At 34.6% G+C, this 22357-nt stretch overlaps 1 protein-coding gene across 1 annotated transcript; it reads left to right on the plus strand.

Annotated features, from left to right (window-relative positions):
• Positions 1–2708: 2708 nt before the first annotated feature.
• LOC149083193 (mediator of RNA polymerase II transcription subunit 28-like) lies at positions 2709–19040 on the plus strand. The gene is made up of 4 exons (XM_089236368.1): positions 2709–2876; positions 3696–3762; positions 5496–5608; positions 18402–19040. The coding sequence occupies exons 1-4, from the start codon at positions 2823–2825 to the stop codon at positions 18879–18881; spliced, it is 714 nt and encodes a 237-aa protein (XP_089092494.1). The 5' UTR covers positions 2709–2822; the 3' UTR covers positions 18882–19040.
• Positions 19041–22357: the final 3317 nt, after the last annotated feature.

Raw genomic sequence — 22357 nt, forward strand, 5'->3', positions numbered from 1 at the left:
CACACACTGACCTGCTCCCTCGCTTTCCAAGTCATTCGTTTGGTCATTCTCACGCCTACACACTGTTTTTGTCACTCTTTTGGTCGCTCACTAACCTGGTCTCTTGATTTCTAAGTCCCTCTCACGTTCAAATATTCTCTAGGTTACTGTCACTCTCTAGAGTACTCTTTTGGTCACTCACTAACTTGTTTTTTGCTTTCTTGGTCACTCTTTTGATCCCTCATGTGTTTGTCTGCTCACATGCTTGCAAACCCTGTAGGTACTTGTTTGGTCACTGAAACTGCCCTAGTCCCTTACTCTCTAGAGCAGAGGCATATTTATGGTTTTACCGCTGGAAAGCTGTAAAATATTTTTCCACCATTCTCACATTCCAATAATTTCTTGACTACTCATTCCTCAAACTTGCCGCCCTGGGCCATGGCCCCCACAAGGGGTGGGCTGACAAGGCTCCAGCCCTGGGGCCCGGGACGATTTTCACAATTTTTTTGCTTTTTCACGCTATAAATTCATCATAAAGAGGCCCGTGAAAATCTGGTCGGGGAAAGATCCCCGCAAAAGATCCCAGCCTAGGGGCCCTGCTCCAGGATGTGGGGGCCATGCCCTGGGCTACAGACCACTAAACCCCTCCCCCTGTCCCCTACAATCAACGAAATCTTCTCAAATGAAAATAAATCGAATATATTATATATGCAATTATATAGTTCCCGTCTATAATGTTCGAATACATTTGTACTTTACTTTTATATTATTTGTACAAATAAAAAAAAACGATTTCGGAACGAAAGAATTTAGAGACCGTGACAAGAAGAAAATAGAGTCGTTGCCACAGCACATCAAACAAGAATTTCGTAAACTTACTCTAATTTTGGTGGGCAGTTTTGTCTGCAAATGAACGCCAAGCTTTCGTTTCTCGAAGGCGCAAAAATTATCTGAAATGATGTTTACAAGACGGCAAGGTTTATATGCTTCTGGCTCAACAGTATCAAGACGTCTGCAACGTCTTTTAAAAAGCCTTTCCAAAAGCCCGATTTGACAAGGGGAGAATAATTATGCGCGGCCGTGCATCGTGAAAATGCTTCCGCGTACGCAGAATTACCAAACACGCCATAGATCATGCAATGCTCAAGCCATGGTCCGGCGGAGTAATCTGATGTGGCCCACGAAAGATTATCAAATCACTTAAGTAACTCGTAGAGCATTTCCAGATCACTTCAGTGGCGTGGGGCACATTTCCAGATAATTTAAGCTGCCAACGCACACTTTCAGTTTAATCAAGTGGATTGGTTCATTTGCTCAAGCGGCCAGCGGCACGCTTCTAAGTCACTTAAGCGCGCGAGATATTTACACTTAATCGGCCCGCGGCATTTTAATAGATTATTCAAGTGGCTCTTGGTACATTTCCAGATTATTTAAGTGACTCGAAGAGCATTTCCAGATTACCTAAATTTCCCGCGCCACATTTCAGATTACCTGATTGGCTTCAGTAACATTTCCAGAGGATTCAAGTGGCCCGCGAAACGTTTCCAAACCAATGAAGTGGACCACATTCTCCGTAAGGTTGAGTACCCTTGACATAGATGGATATGACATATTGTCATTCCGCGCAAAGAAGAAACGGGCCAGCGCATGTAAAAGTGGGATTACGTTGGATCACAGATTAGTGGGAACGTTGACCATTGCCAATTGTTACCATACCCCGAGTAATTGTCAATTGCTCGTATTTTTCTCTTTGCTGGGCTTTGGTAGATGGCAGTTTGTTTTTTTGCAGTGGCGGTTTTCGCCAACAATGTTCTTAGAAAAAAGGGTAAAGTGTTGGGGATTTTCGGAGCACTTCATAAGTCGAAGCACGCAAGGACTAGGGGCCTTGCCTAAATGTATCTGCCTACCGATTCTTACACTTACTCTTTGAAATCGTTGCACCAAATTTCATTATTACGAGGCCATCGTCCTACATTCTGAAGCAAAAGCCCTTAGACTGGGATCTTTGACGGGGCCCTTCTATAGTGAATTTACATTATTTAAAAACAAAAACAAAAAATAAATATTGTAGTTGTCCCTGGGTCAAAGGGCTGGAGCCCTGTCAGCCCCACCCTTGTGCACTCAAGACCCATGCTCGGGAGGGTCACTGTGTTTAAAACTGCCCAGGATAAAATACCGAGCCTTCAGCTAGGAAATCCGGAATGTCAGCAGGTCCCCCATTTAAAAATGTTTCCCTGCAGAAAGCAGGCAGACCTACAACACGATACTGTCGTAGCATGATAATTCAAGCATTCACACTATGGAAGTCAGATGGCAATAACAGCAACAACACGAAACAAGCCCAAATTTGACAGCATAAATAAGTTGGGGGCCACACATACACTAAGAACACACATTCCCGCATGCACCAATTCTTTAAAAATTCCATAGAAGAATGTGTACGAGGTGCATGTACAGTTCAGTGGTCTAAGTAGTAGCCTAGAAATCCGTCTTTTGCATAACTTTTCGCATAAATCAATTTTATTCTGTAAAGAAAAAATTAAATTGATTACCGTCAAACTGTAGTTTGTGTATTGTTCTTCAGATGGCAGCACAAGTTCTTTGATGATTTTGTTGGAAATGTTTTGGTAAAGATCTGACAAAACCCTGAATGACGGGCCGTATGGTCTTTTGTTTTTCTTCCGGATGGTCGGCAGAGAAACCAGTTAAATCGAATCCGTCAATATTTTGGAAAATATTTTGTTGTTTGGTGGCTGGGCTTCTCCCCCTTTCGTTGTTAATAAGCCGAAGAGAGTGAGAGACAATCGACTCGTAATAGTTAAGAGAAACGGGCGGTGGATTGAATGGCCACTCCGACGAGCAATCAAATCGTGGACGAGTTTGAAAATTCTTTTCAGGTTTCTTTTCTCTCATTCATAATATCTGTAATGATGCTGTGGAAGGCGATTCTTTTCTTTTTCAATTCGTTGGTGAATTCATTCAATAATTTTGTGTCCCTTCATTAATGGGAGCAGCTTTGGTATAAGGGACAACTTGAGAAGTCGCCAAGGCTGTCAGCCACTATGGGCGCCAAAAAAAAAAAAAAAAAAAAAAATGGAACAGGTGCTGTATAATCCAGAGATTGGCGATTTTGGCGACTTTTTTTTTCGGCGCCAAACACGTCCATCGCCGGGACGTATTCCAGGGATGACAAAATAAAACCCGGACTCTGCTTTAAATAATAGATCAGGGGTATAGATAAAACCCTGACTGTTTTAAATAAACTGTTTAGGGTATGCAAATAAGTAATAAATATCAATGGAACAACCTGATAGAATCGAATAGATAAAAAATAATGAGGAACGATACAATTTCACCTAACGATGACAGTTAATCCTAATGTTTGGACTGGCTGTTTGAAAAGACGAGCATTCCCTGAATATAATTAGCTGTAATCTTAGGAATTTCTAGGGGCAGACATCATTGAAACAGAAACAATAGTGTCGAAAAATTTGCAGCTGTATCCAATATAGTTGCTTTTCATTGATGTTATAAGCGAGGTTTTTTAACATTATTCTGTATAGGGATCAGTCTGAATCATTCATTATTGATGTTATAGTCTAGGTGTCATTACAACAGAGGTCATTATAACGTGTAAATTATGTGCATTTTGCAGAGTTCGTTATTGTGCAGAATTTGACTATTATTTTATCAAAATTCAGTTGTCTTTTTTATAGGCTTGTCTGGCTGCTTTGACAAATCCAGATTATTTTAATGTCAGAGATTCTGAAGAGGTGAAAACTGGTGAGTCAAAATCACACTTCTGTTTCTCATTATATTTAAAAATATTTTACTGATTATATCTAGCTATTATATTATATTACTACAGTAGACTCTCTGTAACTCGACACCCTAAAAGTATCGACAAACATGTCGACTTAAGCGGATGTCGAGTTAGCAGGGTTTCGCTCTAAATTTTTGTCCGATCGCTTTTGTGTACGTAATTATACGCATTCAAACAATTCGATTAAATAAAATGCTAATTCTCTCATTAATTTTAATTTGGGGTTGTTTCATAATGGAATCGAAACATATAAATAAATTTACCTCATGAAAAATAATCAAGTATATTTGTTTTTCTTTCCGCAGAGAAAACAAAAATTCTACACTGTTCAGTTTATCCCGCGATTGTTAGGCTTTTTCCTGAGTGCGTAGGAATCGACGTATCACAGCTTTCAATGCATCATGGCGAGATGGTGTAGATACTTCTTCATCTGAACTGCGGGTTTTTGATTTTCCGATAAAAAAAACTAACGGTTTCAATTTTTCTAGTTTGCAGCCAAAAGAACTGTCAAATGATCTTTGTGTTTTTTACCTCCTTCACATTTTTCGCCTTCGAAGGCAAGCGTTTGGTTAGACAAAAGGCAAAAAAATAAATCTGTCTCATCACAATTAAATCTGCATCTTTATACCCTTCTATCATTTTTTGTTTCAGAATATCATTCTTCCAATTTTCAACATTTTCTTGAGATGCAGATATGCTCTTTCCACAAACTTTCCTAAAAACAATGCCATGGCGCTCTTTGAATCGGGTCAACCATCCACTGCTCGCAGTAAAATACCTTGAATGAGATTTTTTGCGAAATCCTTTGCTCTCTCTTGAATTATTGGTCTGGATAATGGGATTGAGTGAGATCGAGTGGATTTGAACCACAAAAGAGTTGCTTCTACGTCACTGAAGTCTGATTTTCTTATGCATTTTCTGCTTGCTTCATAAGATTCAAATGCTGACAAAAATTTTTCCTTATTTTTGGCAAATGTTGAAATAGTGTTCGGTGCGACTCCATATTCTTTGGCGAGTTCAAGAGACAACCAAACGACATATTCAACGTCTTACTAGGCTTTAGCGCTTTTTCTTTTACTCTTTTTTGAAGAAATCGTGAAATTGAGTTCCACCGAAAACATTCTTTAGGTTCCACCAAAGTTCTTACTTCCACCATTCTTAGTTCCACCGAAAAGGCTGCCGACACACTACGGTAAACGATATTAAAACTCCCAATAGATAAGATTTTCATCCCTATTGGATGCTGACAATATCCAGATGTGTTTTTGACCCTGAAAAGAATGAAAGACCTTTTTTGGAAACTCCACTAAAATGATAAGCCAGCCAACAGATTTCAAACATTCATTCTTCACATACACGACCCCCCTCTGCCACCAATGCAAAAAAGGGACCCATCATAGAGAATAAAGAAACAAAGAATTCTCAAAGTACCCATGAACAATGTCAAAAAATTCTTATAACTGATAATAGAAGGCCAATGGTAAAAACCAGTCGTGGTGAAGAGACAAAAATCGTAGTCGACTTAAGCAGAGTTAAGCCAAACATGTGTCGAGTTAGAGAGGTTTTCCTACATTGAAATTAGTATTGTGCCAATCAAGGGAATAATAGATATCGAGTTATCCACGTGTCGAGTTACCGAGAGTCTACTGTATAAGCAAATATTAAAACTTTTTTTTTTCTTTCTTTCTTCCAGGCGTTGAACAAACTATTCAAAAATTCCTAGACTTGGCGAAGCAGATGGAATGCTTCTTTTTGCAGAAAAGACTATTGCTATCTGTTCAAAAGCCAGAGCACATCATTTTGGAGGTGATGTAACTTTAGCTTAACTCTATATAAAGTCCAAAATGGATGAATACGGCCCTGATAGGGAGTATGGGTATGTTATGGATTTGTGAAGGGTGAGGAAGAAAATATGAAAGATCTTATCCGAGGCAGAAACCTGTAAAACAAGTCAAAGTCTCATAGAAGGGCTGAAGAGGAAAAGAGTAAAAAGAGGGAGAAAAGATTATTCAAAACTTGGATGAGTCTATTTTGGGAAAAAACCAGGCTATAAAAGAGTTATGCAAATGCAAGGCTACAACAGGCAAAATGCCTCCACGAGGTGGCTGAGAAAAAGATGCCCATAACAAATATGGATGTCATATATTTCTAAAATACAGCAACCCAATTAAAAATGCAGTTATAAAAACTAAATATACATGATAAAATATTATACAATGCCCATAAAAAATATTTATGGTTGTCTTATTCTAAGTATGAATGGCTTATTTACCCTAACATGATTAACGTATTTCTTTTTAAACGTGTCAATTGTGTTACAATTTACTACCCCTGGAGGTAAGCTATTCCATTTATTAACAACACTATCGGAGAAAAATCTCCTTAGACACACAACCTAGAATTGTCCCTTTCCAATCGATATGGGTGTCCCCTTGTAAAAGCAGTCGATTGATGGGGTATTAATAATTTACGTGGTCCAGCCTATCCATCCGTTGAAGATTTTGAACACTTCGATCATATTCCCCAACAGCTGTGTTCATCCAATGTTAACATATTAAAAAATGAAGTCTTTGTTCATAACTCCAGCTCCATGTGCCAACAAGGACACGCATAGCTCTTCTCTGCATCCCTTCAACCAAGTCTATGTTCCTCTGTAGGTATGGTCTTCAAAACCTTACAGCATACTCCAGTCCAGGACGAACTAGGCCTCAGAGAAGCGGAAGAATAACTTAAGGAGAATACGAAAAGAAACTGAGCATTCATTCTATTCAATTTTTTGATTACTGTTGAACAATGTTCAGAAAACCTAAGCTGCATTTTCTACCTTTCCTATCTCGCAGCATACGAGGAGGCGGATTTATAGCTTTACCACATTTGGGCTATTAAAATTTTACAGCCCTCCCATCAGTTATAATTTCATGTTCTTGACCACTAATTACTTAAATTTGTGGCATTCTGTGGGAACTCAACAAGAATGCAGAAAAGACAAATTCCTTTGACTTCTGCAGAAACAGGTGGCCAGTCGCGCCCAATATAAAGTGCTGGCATGAGACATCTTGTGCTCTATAAGAAAAGAGTCATTCTATTTTTCCTGCTGGTGAGTGAACGGCATGATGCGCTGGGTAATTCATATTGTATGTGCCGCAAAAAAAACCCTTCTCCTAGGAAAGCAGAGCTTAATTGACAATTTCATGTATGCACTGTCCTAAGGTGATCAAGCATTGAATTACAAGGCACCGTTTCGTAGTTTCACTTAGCTGAATATATTTTGTTAATTGATCAAAAGGTTTTGTTGAATGATCACCAGAGATTTGTTCTTAAAAATTACTAAAAAATATCTAATTTTTAAAAAAAAAAAAAATTCACATTAGAGAAAACTGTATCTGCTATTATAAAAAGCGTAATTTTGATATGTATCCTTGTATTGTATATTTGATGCAGTAGATGGCAATATATGCAGTAAGGGAGAATTATGTTCATTTTCAACTTATGAAAATTTTAAGCGTTAAAAATATTTTGTTTTTTTTTGTATTATTTTTCGAGGGAAAAAAGAGCAAGTGAAAACTTTCGAAAGATTCCTCTTCCTCACCCCCTCCCTTCATCTTCAACCGTAGAATACTAACTAAAATATAAAGCAATAAAAATTTCATATCAACTGCTGATACGTCTGTTTCTGAGATGTAGTATCAGTATAGACGTAAAGTTAGTATTCTAGAGTTAAGATAAGCCTATTTTCATTTTTATAAAAACAGTCAGGTCTGCTTTTAGCGAGAGTCTAGATCATTAATGCATTTTATTTGGTACAATGCTTCTTATATGGTAATTCCATCACTTTTAGCAAGCAGGTTTTCATGGTGGCTTAGATTTAATGTCCAATTTGAAGGGGAAATTCAAAAAAATAAATACAACAAATGAGAGGGAATTATAAGTAAATGTAAGGAGAATCACAAAACTGTTTTATAACTATGAGTATATTTTGCCTCTCTCACAACATTGATATATTACAATAGATGAGGGATAACTGTCAATCAAATAATTCAGTAAAAGGCCCATTAGTTTGTCAATGTGCAGAAACAGCAAAATTTTGTCTAGAGGTGGAGTATAAAGAGATGGGAAATGAGAAGGTAGAAGAAACAGACCACACATTTAAACAAAGTTTTAAAAAATGAGTAATTCTCAGCTATCGCTCAACTTCCAATGTGAAAGCGTGTTTGAGTGTGCGATCATTAGTGAAATTTTTCCCTTTCTGTGTGTTGTGTTCTTTTTTTTTTCTTTTTTTTTTGGGGGGGGGGAGGGAGAGAATGTCCAAAAGCAAAGTTGCCAAAAATTAGAAAGTTACTAGAAAAAAAATGAAAAAAATGTTTTATATGTCTGATAAATATACCATACTAGCTGATACCCGGGGACGCGTTGCCCGCCCCGTAAAAAATGTATATATGTATAGCTTATTAATTATTTCTGAATCAAAATATTTCTGCATTAAGTGAGAAAAAATTACTTTCATTTTTAAACATTTTAATTAAAAACTTCAGAAAATTGCTTGTGGCTACACAATATTTTTGTTTGTCCATCTGGTGTGTAGATGTACAAATTTTTAGGATTACCAACACGCGAACAGGCGACGAAAAGCTGTCTGTGTGAAAAACAGGGCTCAAGTAGGTTGATACCTGCCACTGCTAACAACTGGCTTTGCGCTTTGTTGATTGTCATGGCAAAAGTTAAATGAATCGGGAACTGTAATCGCTTGAAAGTGAATTTCATTTCTTCAGTGATAATTGGGATACGTGGAATGTGAACGTGTCTTCTCCTCCGGAACATCCAGTTAGAATCGTTGCTTCAATGATGTAAGTGTGCAATTTCTTCACGCAGAGTCTGTTGCCATTGCAGAGTATCGGTGTCTCCAAATTTCTTAAAAGCAGGTTGATGCCGGTTGAACTCACATGTTGGTGGATAATGATAACTTTTTGACTTCGTACCAGAGTGTTAGCTTTGTGCCAGAGTTTTTTAAATTGAAACTATACCTATACGATGGGCGGTTGATAAGATAAAGGCCGCATTATCACTTACAGACCACCCTGTATATAGGCTAGCTGAAATACCCGGTGCTTCCTGGATTTTCTTCAATTACTGGGAGAATTGGAAAAGTGACAAACCGTTATAAAGGAATAAACTGTTATAATAACAGAATTGAAGGTGTGACAAACCCCATTGTAAAGGCATATACTCACGTCTGAAACGCATTGTTGGGAACCACGGTAACCAAAGTAAACATTCCGAAAGTGATTGTTGAGGCCCCAAAACCATTGTTGCCCGACAGTTTTTCGCCCATTTCGCGCATTTGCCCAGCTCTGACGAACTTTTAAAGTAGCCTACGATTCAATCCCGGACCTGTTTGGTATATATGCAAAATCTGGCGACGATCGGTCTAAAACTGTAGATTTGTATAAAGAGCATACATACATATATACATACATACTTTCACATTTATATATAAGATTATATATCTCGCTATAGGCACTTAATTTTCGAAATTACTATTTGCACTTGAATGTAGATTTAGCAAATGACCGGATTTAAATAGAATTTTTGTGGGAAATGAACTTGTTATAAGCAGGTCTGACTGTATAACATATCATCTGAGACCATATACCATAAACATATTAAGGGGGAAACTTCTCAAGGTATCTGATTACATTTGAAACATCATTTTGGCAAAAATATCCCTTTTTTTTTTTAAATTTTTGTGATTTCAAAACAGGTCTTGTTTATATGATGCTTAAAATTAAAGTTATGTCCACCTTAGTTTTTATTTTTACATGAAGTAATCTGTGAATAAAAACTTAAACACATTTTACAAAGAAAGCTTTTTCGATGTTTTACTTGAGTTTGAAACCTGATTTCTAAAACTGTTGATTATAATATTAAATTTTTTAATGATACATTCTGCCATATATTTAAATTTTGCCATATAACCTGTCAAGGTTATGAACTAAAATCTAAGTTCCATCACATGTATTTGTCTAATTAGAGTGTTTTATACACAACATTTTTAATGAAATTTCGAAAAATTCACACGTATATCAACAGATTTCGATGTAACTTATGCGCATACCATATAAAACTTTAAATCTTTGTTCACAACTTGCATCATCCCTAAATTACTGTGTAAATAACAAAACATTTTATTCATAGAATTTTTTTTGCAATCTTGCTTCGAATAGTTCATGAACTTTGCTTAAATTCTGACACAAAAATGACTTCATAAAAAATGACATAGGTAGTCCAAAATTTAATACTGTTTTCACCATTTTGAGACACTTTCTATCAAAAAATGCTATTAAAATTCACTCCAGTACAATTTCATAGAAAAGTGCCAAGAAAGTTAGTCACATACCTTAAAAGTGTTTAAAATGTTTCAAAATAAGAAAAGAAATCTGAATTCTGGTAGTGAAAGACTACATGAAGAAGGAAAATGTGATGTGAAAAAATAGATTTGGGCAGATTTCATAACAGTATCCACTTATTGAAACAAGCTAAAGTAAAAATGTCATACAAACAATACTAATTCAAGGAATTAGTGGTAGTAATTTGTTTTTTTTGTTAGTTATTGTGAAGAACATAGATTATTTATACAAGCATTGTTGTTTCATCTGAGATTTGATCTTTTAATAACCTTTTAAAAGAGAGAAAAATACTTTTATTATTCATGATAAATAAATTCAGTACAATCAAAATTTAAAGAAAATGAAATTGATGGTTTTCATATCCTAAACCAGAGGTTTTCAAACTTTCTGCTGTGGTTGCCTCCCAGAACTTCCAAAATTTGCATTTTTGCCTACATGTTCTATTCCTGTAAACTTTCTGTTGCAAATTTATCATTTATTTTGCCTTAATATTCAAATCAGGATAAAATTGAAAAACTGAATGTTGATTTTTTTTTTTTACTATCAAGATTAATCTACATTTTCATCACTTATAAAAAAAAAAAAAGATTTTTTTTTTGCCATAAATCTAGTTTCATATCAGTTTTAAAGGTGATTTCATGTGATTGCAGGACATGATGAAATCAGTGTGCTCATTTGATTAAACTCAGTTACACAAATATTCTAATGTTAATTAGCAATTACTTTTAGTCTGATATGAACAAAAAATTACAATTACAACTTTTTTTTGTACTGAAATTTCAAATTAACTTTTACTAAAAAGTTGTTATGAATCCGAAAAGCTTTATTGATTACTTTTTATTGTTAGAAATTGGTGTGTGTTAGTTTGTGTAGCTGTGCAGACTTGCAACTGCATCTTTACATTGCAGGCAAGGCGATCACCTAATGCTGGCTAGATTTCTGCTGGCCCTGCACTGCATATGCTGCCTTCTTACTACCTAAAAATGGTAAAACTTCCTTGTTTTAAAAAAAAAAAAATTGTATCTTGCATCTTATGTTGTTTTTCAAAATTTGCACAATTAGATATATAATCTCTCAATAAGATTTTCTTAATTTCAAATTACTTATTCTTATTTTCATTCATGAATGGAAAGAAGCACTTTTTTGTATATTAGATGCAGGATGCAAAACTTTTACTAAATAAATTCTGGATTTGTTATGAAAGTAAATAAATGTGCAAAACTTTGGTTAGAGTTTGAAGATATTTTTTTGTAAGACATAAGATAAAAAATTTTAAGATAAAGTTTTAAGATATTAAAATTAAGTTCTGATTTTTTTATGTCAATATGATAATGTAACATGTTTTGAGATTTTTTTTAGTAAAAAAATTAGTTATATTTAACTTACTTGTGTTAAGATTGATTTCAAATAAGAAAACAAATGAACTCTTGAAAGCCATGATAAGCATATTGCCCAATGAAGGACAAGGAAAAGAAAAAAGTGTTATTAAAAATAAAATGCTTACTCATATGGATGTCTACGAAAAATACAGAAACCCAAAATTAATAAATAATAATGACAAAGCCACTTTACTAAATGTACACAAGCTAGGTCTATCATCATAGAGGCAATTATTGTTTTTCCCTCTGAATAGGCGGCTCAGTCAGTATTAAATATTGTGGAACCTAACTAGGCATTCGTGTGAGCATAGTGCATGTTATGTGTTCAGTTATTACCTTCTATATTCTACCTTAAAAGTGAGAAACTGGCATTTGGGTCATTTTTTTGAATGAAGTGTAAATGTTGTAGAGGTCTGTTATAACAAAGAAAATTATGTGGTTTTTTTTTGGGGGAAAAATAGAGTACATTGCTCACTTAAGAAATAATTGTCATCATTTAAGTATGGATATCTTCTCAGTTTTTCCCCCACTATGACTATCATATTTCTTTTTAAAGAAGCTTTATGACTTCAAAAGGTAATCTATTTTATGAACAGTGAAAAAATGTTATGCAATTATATAAATTGTTTAAAAAAAAAAACAACAGCTTGTTAAAACATATTTAAGAAGAAAAAAAATGTTTTATTACTCAGAAAAACCTTTAATTGCTTAACTTAAGAATTAATTTCAAAACAAAACTATATTGAACAGTTGAAATATATTTGAGCTTATTAATTGCTCCTGTAGCAAAAAAATTTCAAAATTTGCTAGTCAGTATTAAAATTTGGGGTAATTATAACAAAGCATTGTTAAGCAAAGTACATTGGCAAAGTTCAAAAATATTTTATTAGTACAGGACAAGCACTTATATACACAAAGACTTATGTATTGTACTTTCCTGTTACAGTTAGTTTCCACAATACATCACAATCCATAACAAAATTGGTGGTGAATAAGAATGCCTTTCAGCCAGGTGGTATTCCAAAATGTATAATAATGGTCGCAATAACATGTTCTTGGGAAATACCTCTTTATTCTATGAAATGAACTAATGAAACAGACTTTGAAGTGTAAAAAAAACTGAACACATACAGGTATCCCTTTTTTACACGGTTTCGCTATAGCCTGAGTTTTGAAAGTTGATTTTCGGAGCCTGCAAAATTTTGCTTAGAGTTTAACTTTAATCCTGCAAATGGTCTTGGAAATTGAAGATATATATAACATAGTTAAATCCTTTAACGATGAAATATGTTGGATTTGATGATGTGGCTAAGACAAATAATGAAAAAGATTCTCAGATACAACTCTGCAGATCGCACTGATGAACAACGTTTGGTAACACATTGACAATGCCATAAGAAATTTATTCGAAAAAAGCAGTTCCAGTGAAACTAGACTTTCCATATTTCCGAGAAATATGCAGAATTTTCTGGGTTTGCTACTAAAGTTTTTATAAGGAGACGAAAAATGTGCAGCTTGTCAGCCGAATCTTGACTGTTTCATTGCTTAAATTCACAGGATTTATTCATAATTTTTTGAATAACTAATGCATTAAAAAAAATTCCTTTGCTATTGGGTGCAGTTTTTTTTTAATCCTGAAAAAAACAACCCCCCCCCCCCCACATCTGTATCTTTCCCATGTTAAATTCAACTCACTTTACGTGTTTTCATCTTACGTGACTATTTTGTGAAACTAATTAGTCGCGTAAAGCGAGAGCTGACTGTACAGTCAAACCTTAAGGGGTCACTCTTGGGAGAGAAAAAAATAGGGCTCCTTATATATACACTATCTACCAATAAGTATTTGGACACCTATGCAAATGACGATATCTGCGGTCCTGAGATACGTCACGCCCTCCGCCGGTATATATCGTGTAGGAAACAACATCGCATTAGTCGCATGCAAGATGCCGCGCAGTTCGGAGCTATCTGATTTCGAGAAAGGTATAATTATCGGGTATCACAAAAATGACCGATCCTTAAGGGACATATCTAGCAAGCTGAAGTACCCAAAATCGACAGTGGCCTATGTGATTAAGAAGTGGAAGGTGAGCTGTGATTGTTTGAATTTGCCCCGAGTCGACAGACCAACGAAACTGGGAGATAGAGACCGACGGGTGCTGTCCAGAGAAATTCGGAAGAACCGCACCCAACAGATGACCCTCATCCGCGAGGAGTTTCAACAGGCATCCGGGAGTATTGTTTCAATGAATACCATCCGTAAGGAAGCACATCTGATTGGTTTTCATGGTCGTGCTGCTGCCCATAAGCCTTTGATCACAAAGTCCAACCGCGTTGCTCGGTCAATGTGGTGCAAAGCACATCGAAATTGGACCGTAGATCAGTGGAAACGAGTTCTTTGGAGCGACGAATCAAGGTTCACCCTCTACCGTTCGGATGGCAGGGTCTGGGTCTGGCGTCTGCCTGGAGAACGTCTCCTGCCAGAATGCATTGTGCCAACAGTCAAGTTCGGCGGAGGTGGAATTATGGTCTGGGGATGTTTCCCCTGGTATGGACTGGGACCCTTGGTCCCCATTCATGGTAAGCTCAACGCCGATGCCTACTGCACTATTTTGGATGACAATGTGCTTCCTACGTTGTGGCAGTTTTAGGGGGTGGACCCCTGTTACTTCCAGGACGAAAATGCCAGCTGTCATACTGCGAGGTTAACCAAGGCTTGGTATGGTGCCAATGGGGTTCATCGAATGGACTGGCCTGCCCAGAGCCCAGACCTGAACCCTATCGAAAACCTCTGGGACAAGTTGGATCGCCGAATTAAGGGGTGCCCTACCCGTCCAAAATCGGTGAAGGAACTGACATGTCTTCTCCAAGCCGAGTGGAAGAAAATACCACTAGCCGTCACACAAGGACTTGTGGAAAGTATGCCCCGGAGGGTTCACGCTGTAATTGCCTCTCGTGGAAGCTCTACCAACTATTGATTTTGAATAAAGTTAGTTTTTCTTTTCTGTCACAGGTGTCCAAATACTTATTGGTAGATAGTGTATATATATAAGCAAAGTGACCCGATAAACTGTTGATGCATTCGTGTACATAGACCTAACTTCAGATAATTCAAATGAGTTAGTCTTGAGAATGTTTCAAGTTAATTACAAATTATTATTTACCTTATTTTTTCTTTCTATCTCAAGATCGTGAATTTCGCAAAGGCCCAAGATAGTGTCATTTTGACTGCAGTAGACTTTTCTAGTTTTAATGCTAAAAACTACTCCTGTAATAATAGTGAAAAATATTGTTCAAGACCATCAAAGTGAAAAAAAACATTTATTCGACTAATAATTATTAATTAAAATTACAATTTTTAAACAACTATATCTGCTTTTAGTAAAACACAAGAAAAAAAAGAGTTTGAAAACTAATGTAAATTCATTTTTCAAAGATTTTGAAGTGAAGGATTTTTGTTATCATTTCTTAATGATAAAAGCATTATAGGCTACTAGGCTGCAATATCTGTCGAAACATTGTTGATAGATGATGAAAATGGTTTTTACGTGAATGCCTAATTTGTCATTTTCGAAGAAAAAAGTGGTAGAATCTTCAGAATTATGAACAAGTAAAAGATTGGAAGGAAAGAATATCCAGAAATTTTTGTTTAATCTAAAAAGATTTTTAATGCCAAAAAAGAAAGTGAAATTTAAAATTTCATAGTCTAGTGTGTCTGATGAACCTTAACTGTTCCTTAGAGAAGTTTCAGCAAGTATAAAATATCAAATACCTTGGACTTCATATTAATTACAATCTAAAATGGAAAAATCATACACTGGAAGCAGCTAAAAAACTGTTTTACTGTATATAAATTCTATTATCTCAAACAGAAGGTAACAGCAGAATTTCTAAGAGAAATATACCATGCATGGTTTTATTCATTTGTCACTCACGATGTCATTATCTGGGGAGGTGATTACAAGACAAATATACTGCCTATTTGTTCTATTCAAAACTATTAGCAGTACTCACTCTCAAATCCCAACTTATAGAATTTTAAATTTACTCTGCATAAAACATATCATCTACCGAATCTCATACTTTACTTTTATGGTTATAAATCAATATGCACACAAAAAGAGTCCATATCATTGAGACCAAACGAAATCTATTGCATACACTCATTTGGAAAAAAAAATATTTCACAAACATTTTTATTATCTTGCTCCTAAACTATTTAATCCTATACATTTATCCTAATTAGAGATGTGAGGTGAGAATATTGAGAATATTCTCCTGAATGTAAAAATTGGAGAATAATCAAGAATATTCATTTTTCCTTTAAATAATTTAAATTTTTTTACTAATTTTGTTTATATTGTGAAATATAAATCAGTTTTCATTGCCCGAAACATTTACAACAAAACAATTTTTGGTATAATCACTCCCCAGTGACAACTTCGAGAATAATATTCTCAGAATATTCTCCAGGTCATGATGAGAGGTTTTAAAAGTTTGGTTATAAAGATTTTAGAAACCATTAAATTAAAACATTAAAAAATTATTTTAAAATTAGATAAATTTTCAGAAATAAGTTCACAACACACAAAAGAAATTAAATCAAAGTTGATTGATAAAGGAAGCAATTATTATATAATCACCTTCATTCTAAGAAGATACAGAACTGTTGTTTTTTCAATGCACATACACGTAAATTCTGTATCACTCACATTTCTTTAAAAGTTGTGCAATTCTGCCCTGCTGGTTTAATTTTCTTGCTTTCAAACTTTAATATTGTGGTCTACAAACTTCAATATTCCCAGCTTCTTGACGGGAAGAGAGACGGGGACAGAGAATATTCTCTCAAAGGACTACCATTATAAATTACTAGAGAATATTCTTATCAAAAATAATCATTACTATTCTCAAGTCATTTATCGAGATTATTTATTATAATACATGTTATTACATATATTCTTGATAATACTCTCTGGAAAATTCTGGTAACTGAAAATTCTCTGGAAAGACTATTATTAACTTCAGAATAATTCTTATTATTTTCTATAATAATATTCCCCAGTAATTTATGAAATTAGTCCTTCCAGAGAATATTCTCAAGGATATTATATGTAACTGTATTATAAATAAGAGGAGAATATTCTCAAGAACTTATAAGAATATTATCAAGTTATTTATAATAGTAGTTCTAGCAGAGAATATTCTCCGAAAGATTATTCTCGAGAATTTTACATCTCTAATCCTAATACAGAATATTCCTATTTATCCTAATACAGAATATTCCTATTTATCCTAATACAGAATATTCCTATTTATCCTAATACAGAATATTCCTATTTATCCTAATACAGAATATTCCTATTTATCCTAATACAGAATATTCCTATTTATCCTAATACAGAATATTCCTATTTATCCTAATACAGAATTTATATCTAAGTTTGCATCATTTAGAAAATCAATTTTTAATTTTCTATTTACAATAGATTGATATATATTTTGATGTAGATATTGATGTATATTTTCAAATAAGAAACGAATTACTTTATTATCAATATGTCTGTGGTTGCCTCATATCAAATTTTTTGCATTAAATACCATTGCTATTTAACATGTATTTCGATATAATTGTAAAATATTTATGTAAAATTATCCTTTTTTTTATTACTTTTGTATTAATTTTCATCTTTCTTTTAATTGGTCGTCTTCTACACGCTTTGACCACTTGCCGACAAATATTGAAATTCGACTGTTTTTGATTTTGTGCTACTAATTTTGAAAAAATAAATTTGAATTTTTCTCAATAAATCTCGCTTTAGAGGCCAAAGTGGTCATACATGCTGGGCTGTCTTACACATGCGTCCACCCAGGTGTGGCCCCTAGGTGTATATATGTGCCTCATAGTAATGAGACCAAAATTGAAAAACTTAATGTTTAATTTTCTAACAGCCTACACAATTTTTTAAAAATTGTTGATCTGCAATTTCTATTCAGTAGGGGGGTTGAAAAAATATAAAAAATTGGGAGAGTCTGTTGAAAAAAGAGCTTCTTCCTATCTTGAAGCCGTGCCCCTGGGCTAAAAGCCTATCAGTCACTCTTGGGAAAGAAGGGCTATTCTCTGTTGGGTGGCAAGAAAACCATCAATAACGAGTATTAAGCTTATCATATGTATAGTATGTACATTGTATGAAAAGTTTCCAATTTCTATAAAAAAAATTTTAAAGGTGTACTTTCACGAAAGTGCACCCCCTTAAGCAGGGCTGAAACTAGGATTTTTACTGCTGCCACCAACTTTCAAATTTGATAAGTTTATAACAGTGTTCTTTGTTCCCACTTAAAACTGCCACCCGGGCAGTTGTCCCTCCCCCCAGTTCAGGCCTATCCTGGAGTTTAATAACATAAAAATGTGTCTTAGAGGACAACCTGGATTTTTAAAAAGTGGCCCATGAGCAAAGTCACACATTATCCGGGTGACCCGGTAACAAGGTTTGACTGTACATTCATGCACAGTAGCTCCTCATTAGAGTTATCCTTGTTATATCACATATTTGGGTATTTCATGCATTTTATTAGAACTACTGTTGAAAATTTGATATTAAAACCTAGATAGATTATGGTTATATCACATTTTTTCGTCTCCCAACATTTAGGAAAATATCACAAAAGAACAAAAAAACATTAGCCACTATTGAATAATAATCATACATTAGAAACCATCATATTATCAATAAAATAGTTCAATTATGATTGAATTCATCTTTGACTTGATTGACTTTATTTTTTATAATGTACTGAAATTATCTTTTTCTGTTTCAGAACAATAGTGAATTGAAGAATGAGCTCGCTCGTAAAGAACAGCTTTTAAGTAAATATTATGAAAAAATTCAAACATGGCAGAACCTTTTAAAAGAAGTGACTGGAGCAGCTCGCCCGCCCCCACAGCAGCAGCAGCAACCACCACCACAGCAGCAGCAACAACCACTTCCTTCTCAACAACCACAACCAAACCTCCCTCCACCGCAACAAGTTCCTATGATTCCAGGTGGCCCACAGATGCAAAATGTTGGACCACCGCAGCCCCCAGGCGGACACCCTCATCACATGATGCCTTCGCATTGCATGCCACAGCAACAGATGACATCCTCATCTGGTGGAAATATCATCCTTCAGTCAAACCCGATGCATCCGCAACATATGGGACCTAATCAGCAACAGCAAGGCGGCCCAATACCCGGACCACTAGCCTTTCTCGAGAGAACTATGTCAAATATTGGAATACCAGATGGCAGCCGGTGATAACCATAATCTTAGGAGCCAATACTTTATGCCGAATGTATTTTTAAATCACACAATGCATGTTTTATCATTAAACAATGCAAAAGATTGTTCTTCATATTGTTCATGAGATTCCCACCCCCACCCCTTGCTTTAGTAAAGTTTCAACTATCATTCCAATTTTGCCATTAGTTTTGTTTACTTGATTTTATACAAAGAGACTGGCTTCCAAGAGTGCCGAAATTAATTAGAGTGGCAGGTCGCATTGTCTATAAAATACTAAATAGCACCATTTTGAACAAACTTTTTCAAGACTGGCAATAATATTTGACTCAACATATTGAATGGTGGCCAAATTATTCATTAAAAATGAGAGCTGCCACTCATATGTGTTGACACAAAGTAAAGTGTTCCGGACTCTGCCTCGAAGCCGGGCTGGAAGAGTTCTCGGCAACGGGATAAGTCCAGTGGCGAAGTTCTGGCATTCACTCATTTGCTCATATGTGTTTAACACTAGAAGGACCACACCGATCATTTTGACCGTTTTCGATCGCATTCAATTTCCATGATGAACCAGATTTTTTTAGAATGTTGAAATTTCACAACTTTTCCTAAAAATGGTTAAATATAACACTGCCCAGCTAGCATAAATTTTTTTTAAAAAATCAGCTAAGTTATTTTTAGTTATACCTAGAAGAACCATCACTGGTTAATTTGACTGGTAAAATTTTCATAGCCAGGCGTAGCAAATATTTCATTCAATTGTGGCGTCGAATTTCCTTTAATATAGATATGCTCACTTCGGCTAACTGAAAGCATCCTTAATGATTGGCTAATTACAAAATAAAAATACTAATATGGCCAAAAATATAGTGATGTAAATCATCGAATCTTATCTGAAAGCCTGTAGAAATTTGAGCACGTGATGATTGCTTTTCTTCATCAATACTTTCTGAAGCTTCAGCTTCATGCCATACTCTGTGGAACAAGAGGAGTTGTTTCCAGGGCTCCCACTCGTCCCACTTTTTGGTAAAGTGTCCTACTTTCTAGTTTTTATCATACTTTTCCTGGGTCATTCCATTTCAAATCACCCGGCAAAATGCCAAAATGACACCCATAGTCTCAGATTTCAATGATTTTTTTTTTATTTGTTGCATTTACCATCCTTATTAACCGTGTGAAATATTATTTGCATATCTCTAAAACTTTTTGAGAAAAAAAAATGTTGAAATTTATCAAAAACTGATGCAATCTCAATTTTTAAGCGGCATTGTTTGAGAAAATAAATCATAACTTTTTCAATTTTCAATATATTCAAGTGAAATTTTCACTAAAGTGTTCACAAAAACATACAGAATATGAATAAAAATAATTCATACACTTACATTTGAAATTTACATGCAAAAAAATTATGTAAACTTTGTTTTTGTGGAATTTTTTATTAGAAAAAATACAATTTTTCAAACGTATTTTTAGACCAGAGGCACAGCAGTTACCAAAACAACTTCTATTTTAAATTTCTCCTAAATATATGAAGTAAAATACTAGAGAAAAAAAATAATGGTTTTTTGACCGTTAATATGTTTATTCTGGCTCGCAACACAAAATTCATCGAAATAAGACTGGATCGTTCCAATTTCAAATCATTCAACTAGATACTGAAATGCAACCCATCATCCCGGATTCCAATTATTATTTTTTTATTTATTGCTTCTACCATGCTTGTTGACCATGCAAAGTTTCATGTACATGTCTCAAAAGCTTTTTGAGAAAAAAAAAAATTTCTAACCTCACGAATGGCGTCTCTTAGGCTAACCCCATTCAAGCAATATTATTTGTGAAAATATATCATAACTTTGCAGATATTCAATACATTCAAATGAAATTTCCACTAAAATGCTCACAAAACAATGTAGATTATGACTAGGAAAGAAAATTTAAATCTTTGCATTAAAAAATTAGATTGCAAAAAAATCGTTGAAATTTAATTTTTGATTCTTTTTATAATAAAAACACAATGGCTCACTTTTGCTTTTTCATTTACAAAACCTCTCCTGCTTTTCGCACAGCATATTCAGTGACATTGAACTCTTCAGATTTTTTTCCTTGTTCCCCTTTCTTAAAGCAGGGGCAAATTTGCAGTTTTCCCCTTGTTATGATGGTTAAATTGAGTCTTATTTCTAATTAACTTTATCAAAATAATCATATTTGCTTTATGTTTAATATCTTCATTAAATGTATTTTGAGATTCATTTTCTGGTAATTCTTCAAAAACTTTACAAACATTTGATTTTAAAGTGTTGCAAGCAGATTCAACTTTTCTTTTGACATTGTTTGACTTGCACTGTGGAGCTACCCTATGAAGTTTAATTGGTGACTCTTCTATGTTCTGTAGAGATCAATTTATTTCTTCAAGTGCTTCTTGTTTAATAATTGAAATTTTTCCAAGTTACTTCTCTACATTACTATCACTGTTCATCTCTTCACAGTATTCAGTTTCTTCACCTAATTTATTGTTTATATTCACTGTCCCTACAGGCATGGCATATTTTTTGCCCTGGAATTGATTTTGTACAACCATTCATTTCATTTATACATGAAAAATACAAGTTTACTATCCTTAAACCTTTTGTTATTTTTTTCTTATGGCATTTTAAAGGATTAAAGCATGCTTTCGGATATATTTCATACTTTGAGAAAAAAGCTCTATGATGCTTAAACACACAGTAGATAAATGTTCAGAACTTGCTCCACTGCTCAATATTGATGTCCGATGGGTCCAATGATGTAATGGGTAACAGATTTTACACTTTTGCATAACACTTTTTATGACAGTCACATCCAGTTTTTTTCCAACACTATAAATTTCAAGTGTCTTTTCTGACATTTTACTTTTAATTCCAAAATGATGATATAAAATATTTAGCTCAAATATGGAAATTGTGTTATCATAAGAAAAATTTGCTAACCCTGGAGTAGGCTACTTTATGGAGCACATTCTCTGTCTTTAGCAAGATCATAATTGAGACTTGCATCATTTGATGGGGGGGGGGGGGGGGGCAGTTTAGTTCTAACACTTTTGTTTCAGTTTTCACAATGAAGCAGCAGCAGTGACTTTATCATCACCTGCTGGGATGATAATGTCTTATAATTAAATAAGACACCAGCTGCCCTCTGAAGGACAAAGACCAGTGTGCCATAGTTTCTATCTTCACAGAAGCTATTATTTTTTACAATCATCATCACAACAAGAAACATCACATCTTATATATCACCACCAGGCATTATATACAATAGGTTTTCAATTCTACTCTCTTCCATCTGCCTCAGCTACAACAATTAGGTTGTAGCTGATAATTATTTCTTTCTTTGTGATTTAATACCTCATATTCTGGCTTTTTATCAGCTATTTTAAATTATTTCTTGGGAAAAATATATAGAAGCTTGTGTTAAATATTATAATGTAGATTTTTTTTCACACAAGTATACCATTTCAT

Source organism: Pholcus phalangioides, unplaced genomic scaffold (assembly GCF_987345545.1).
Source record: "Pholcus phalangioides strain wild (caught in Gottingen) unplaced genomic scaffold, Ppha-v1.0 ptg000009l_1, whole genome shotgun sequence".
Taxonomy (NCBI): domain Eukaryota; kingdom Metazoa; phylum Arthropoda; class Arachnida; order Araneae; family Pholcidae; genus Pholcus; species Pholcus phalangioides.

Coding starts and splice junctions, on each gene's coding strand:
- LOC149083193 (XM_089236368.1), top strand. CDS start 2,823: ATGGCCACTCCGACGAGCAATCAAATCGTGGACGAGTTTGAAAATTCT. Junction 2,877..3,695: donor AGTTTGAAAATTCTTTTCAG/GTTTCTTTTCTC, acceptor TCTTTTTTATAG/GCTTGTCTGGCTGCTTTGAC. Junction 5,609..18,401: donor CAGAGCACATCATTTTGGAG/GTGATGTAACTT, acceptor TTTCTGTTTCAG/AACAATAGTGAATTGAAGAA.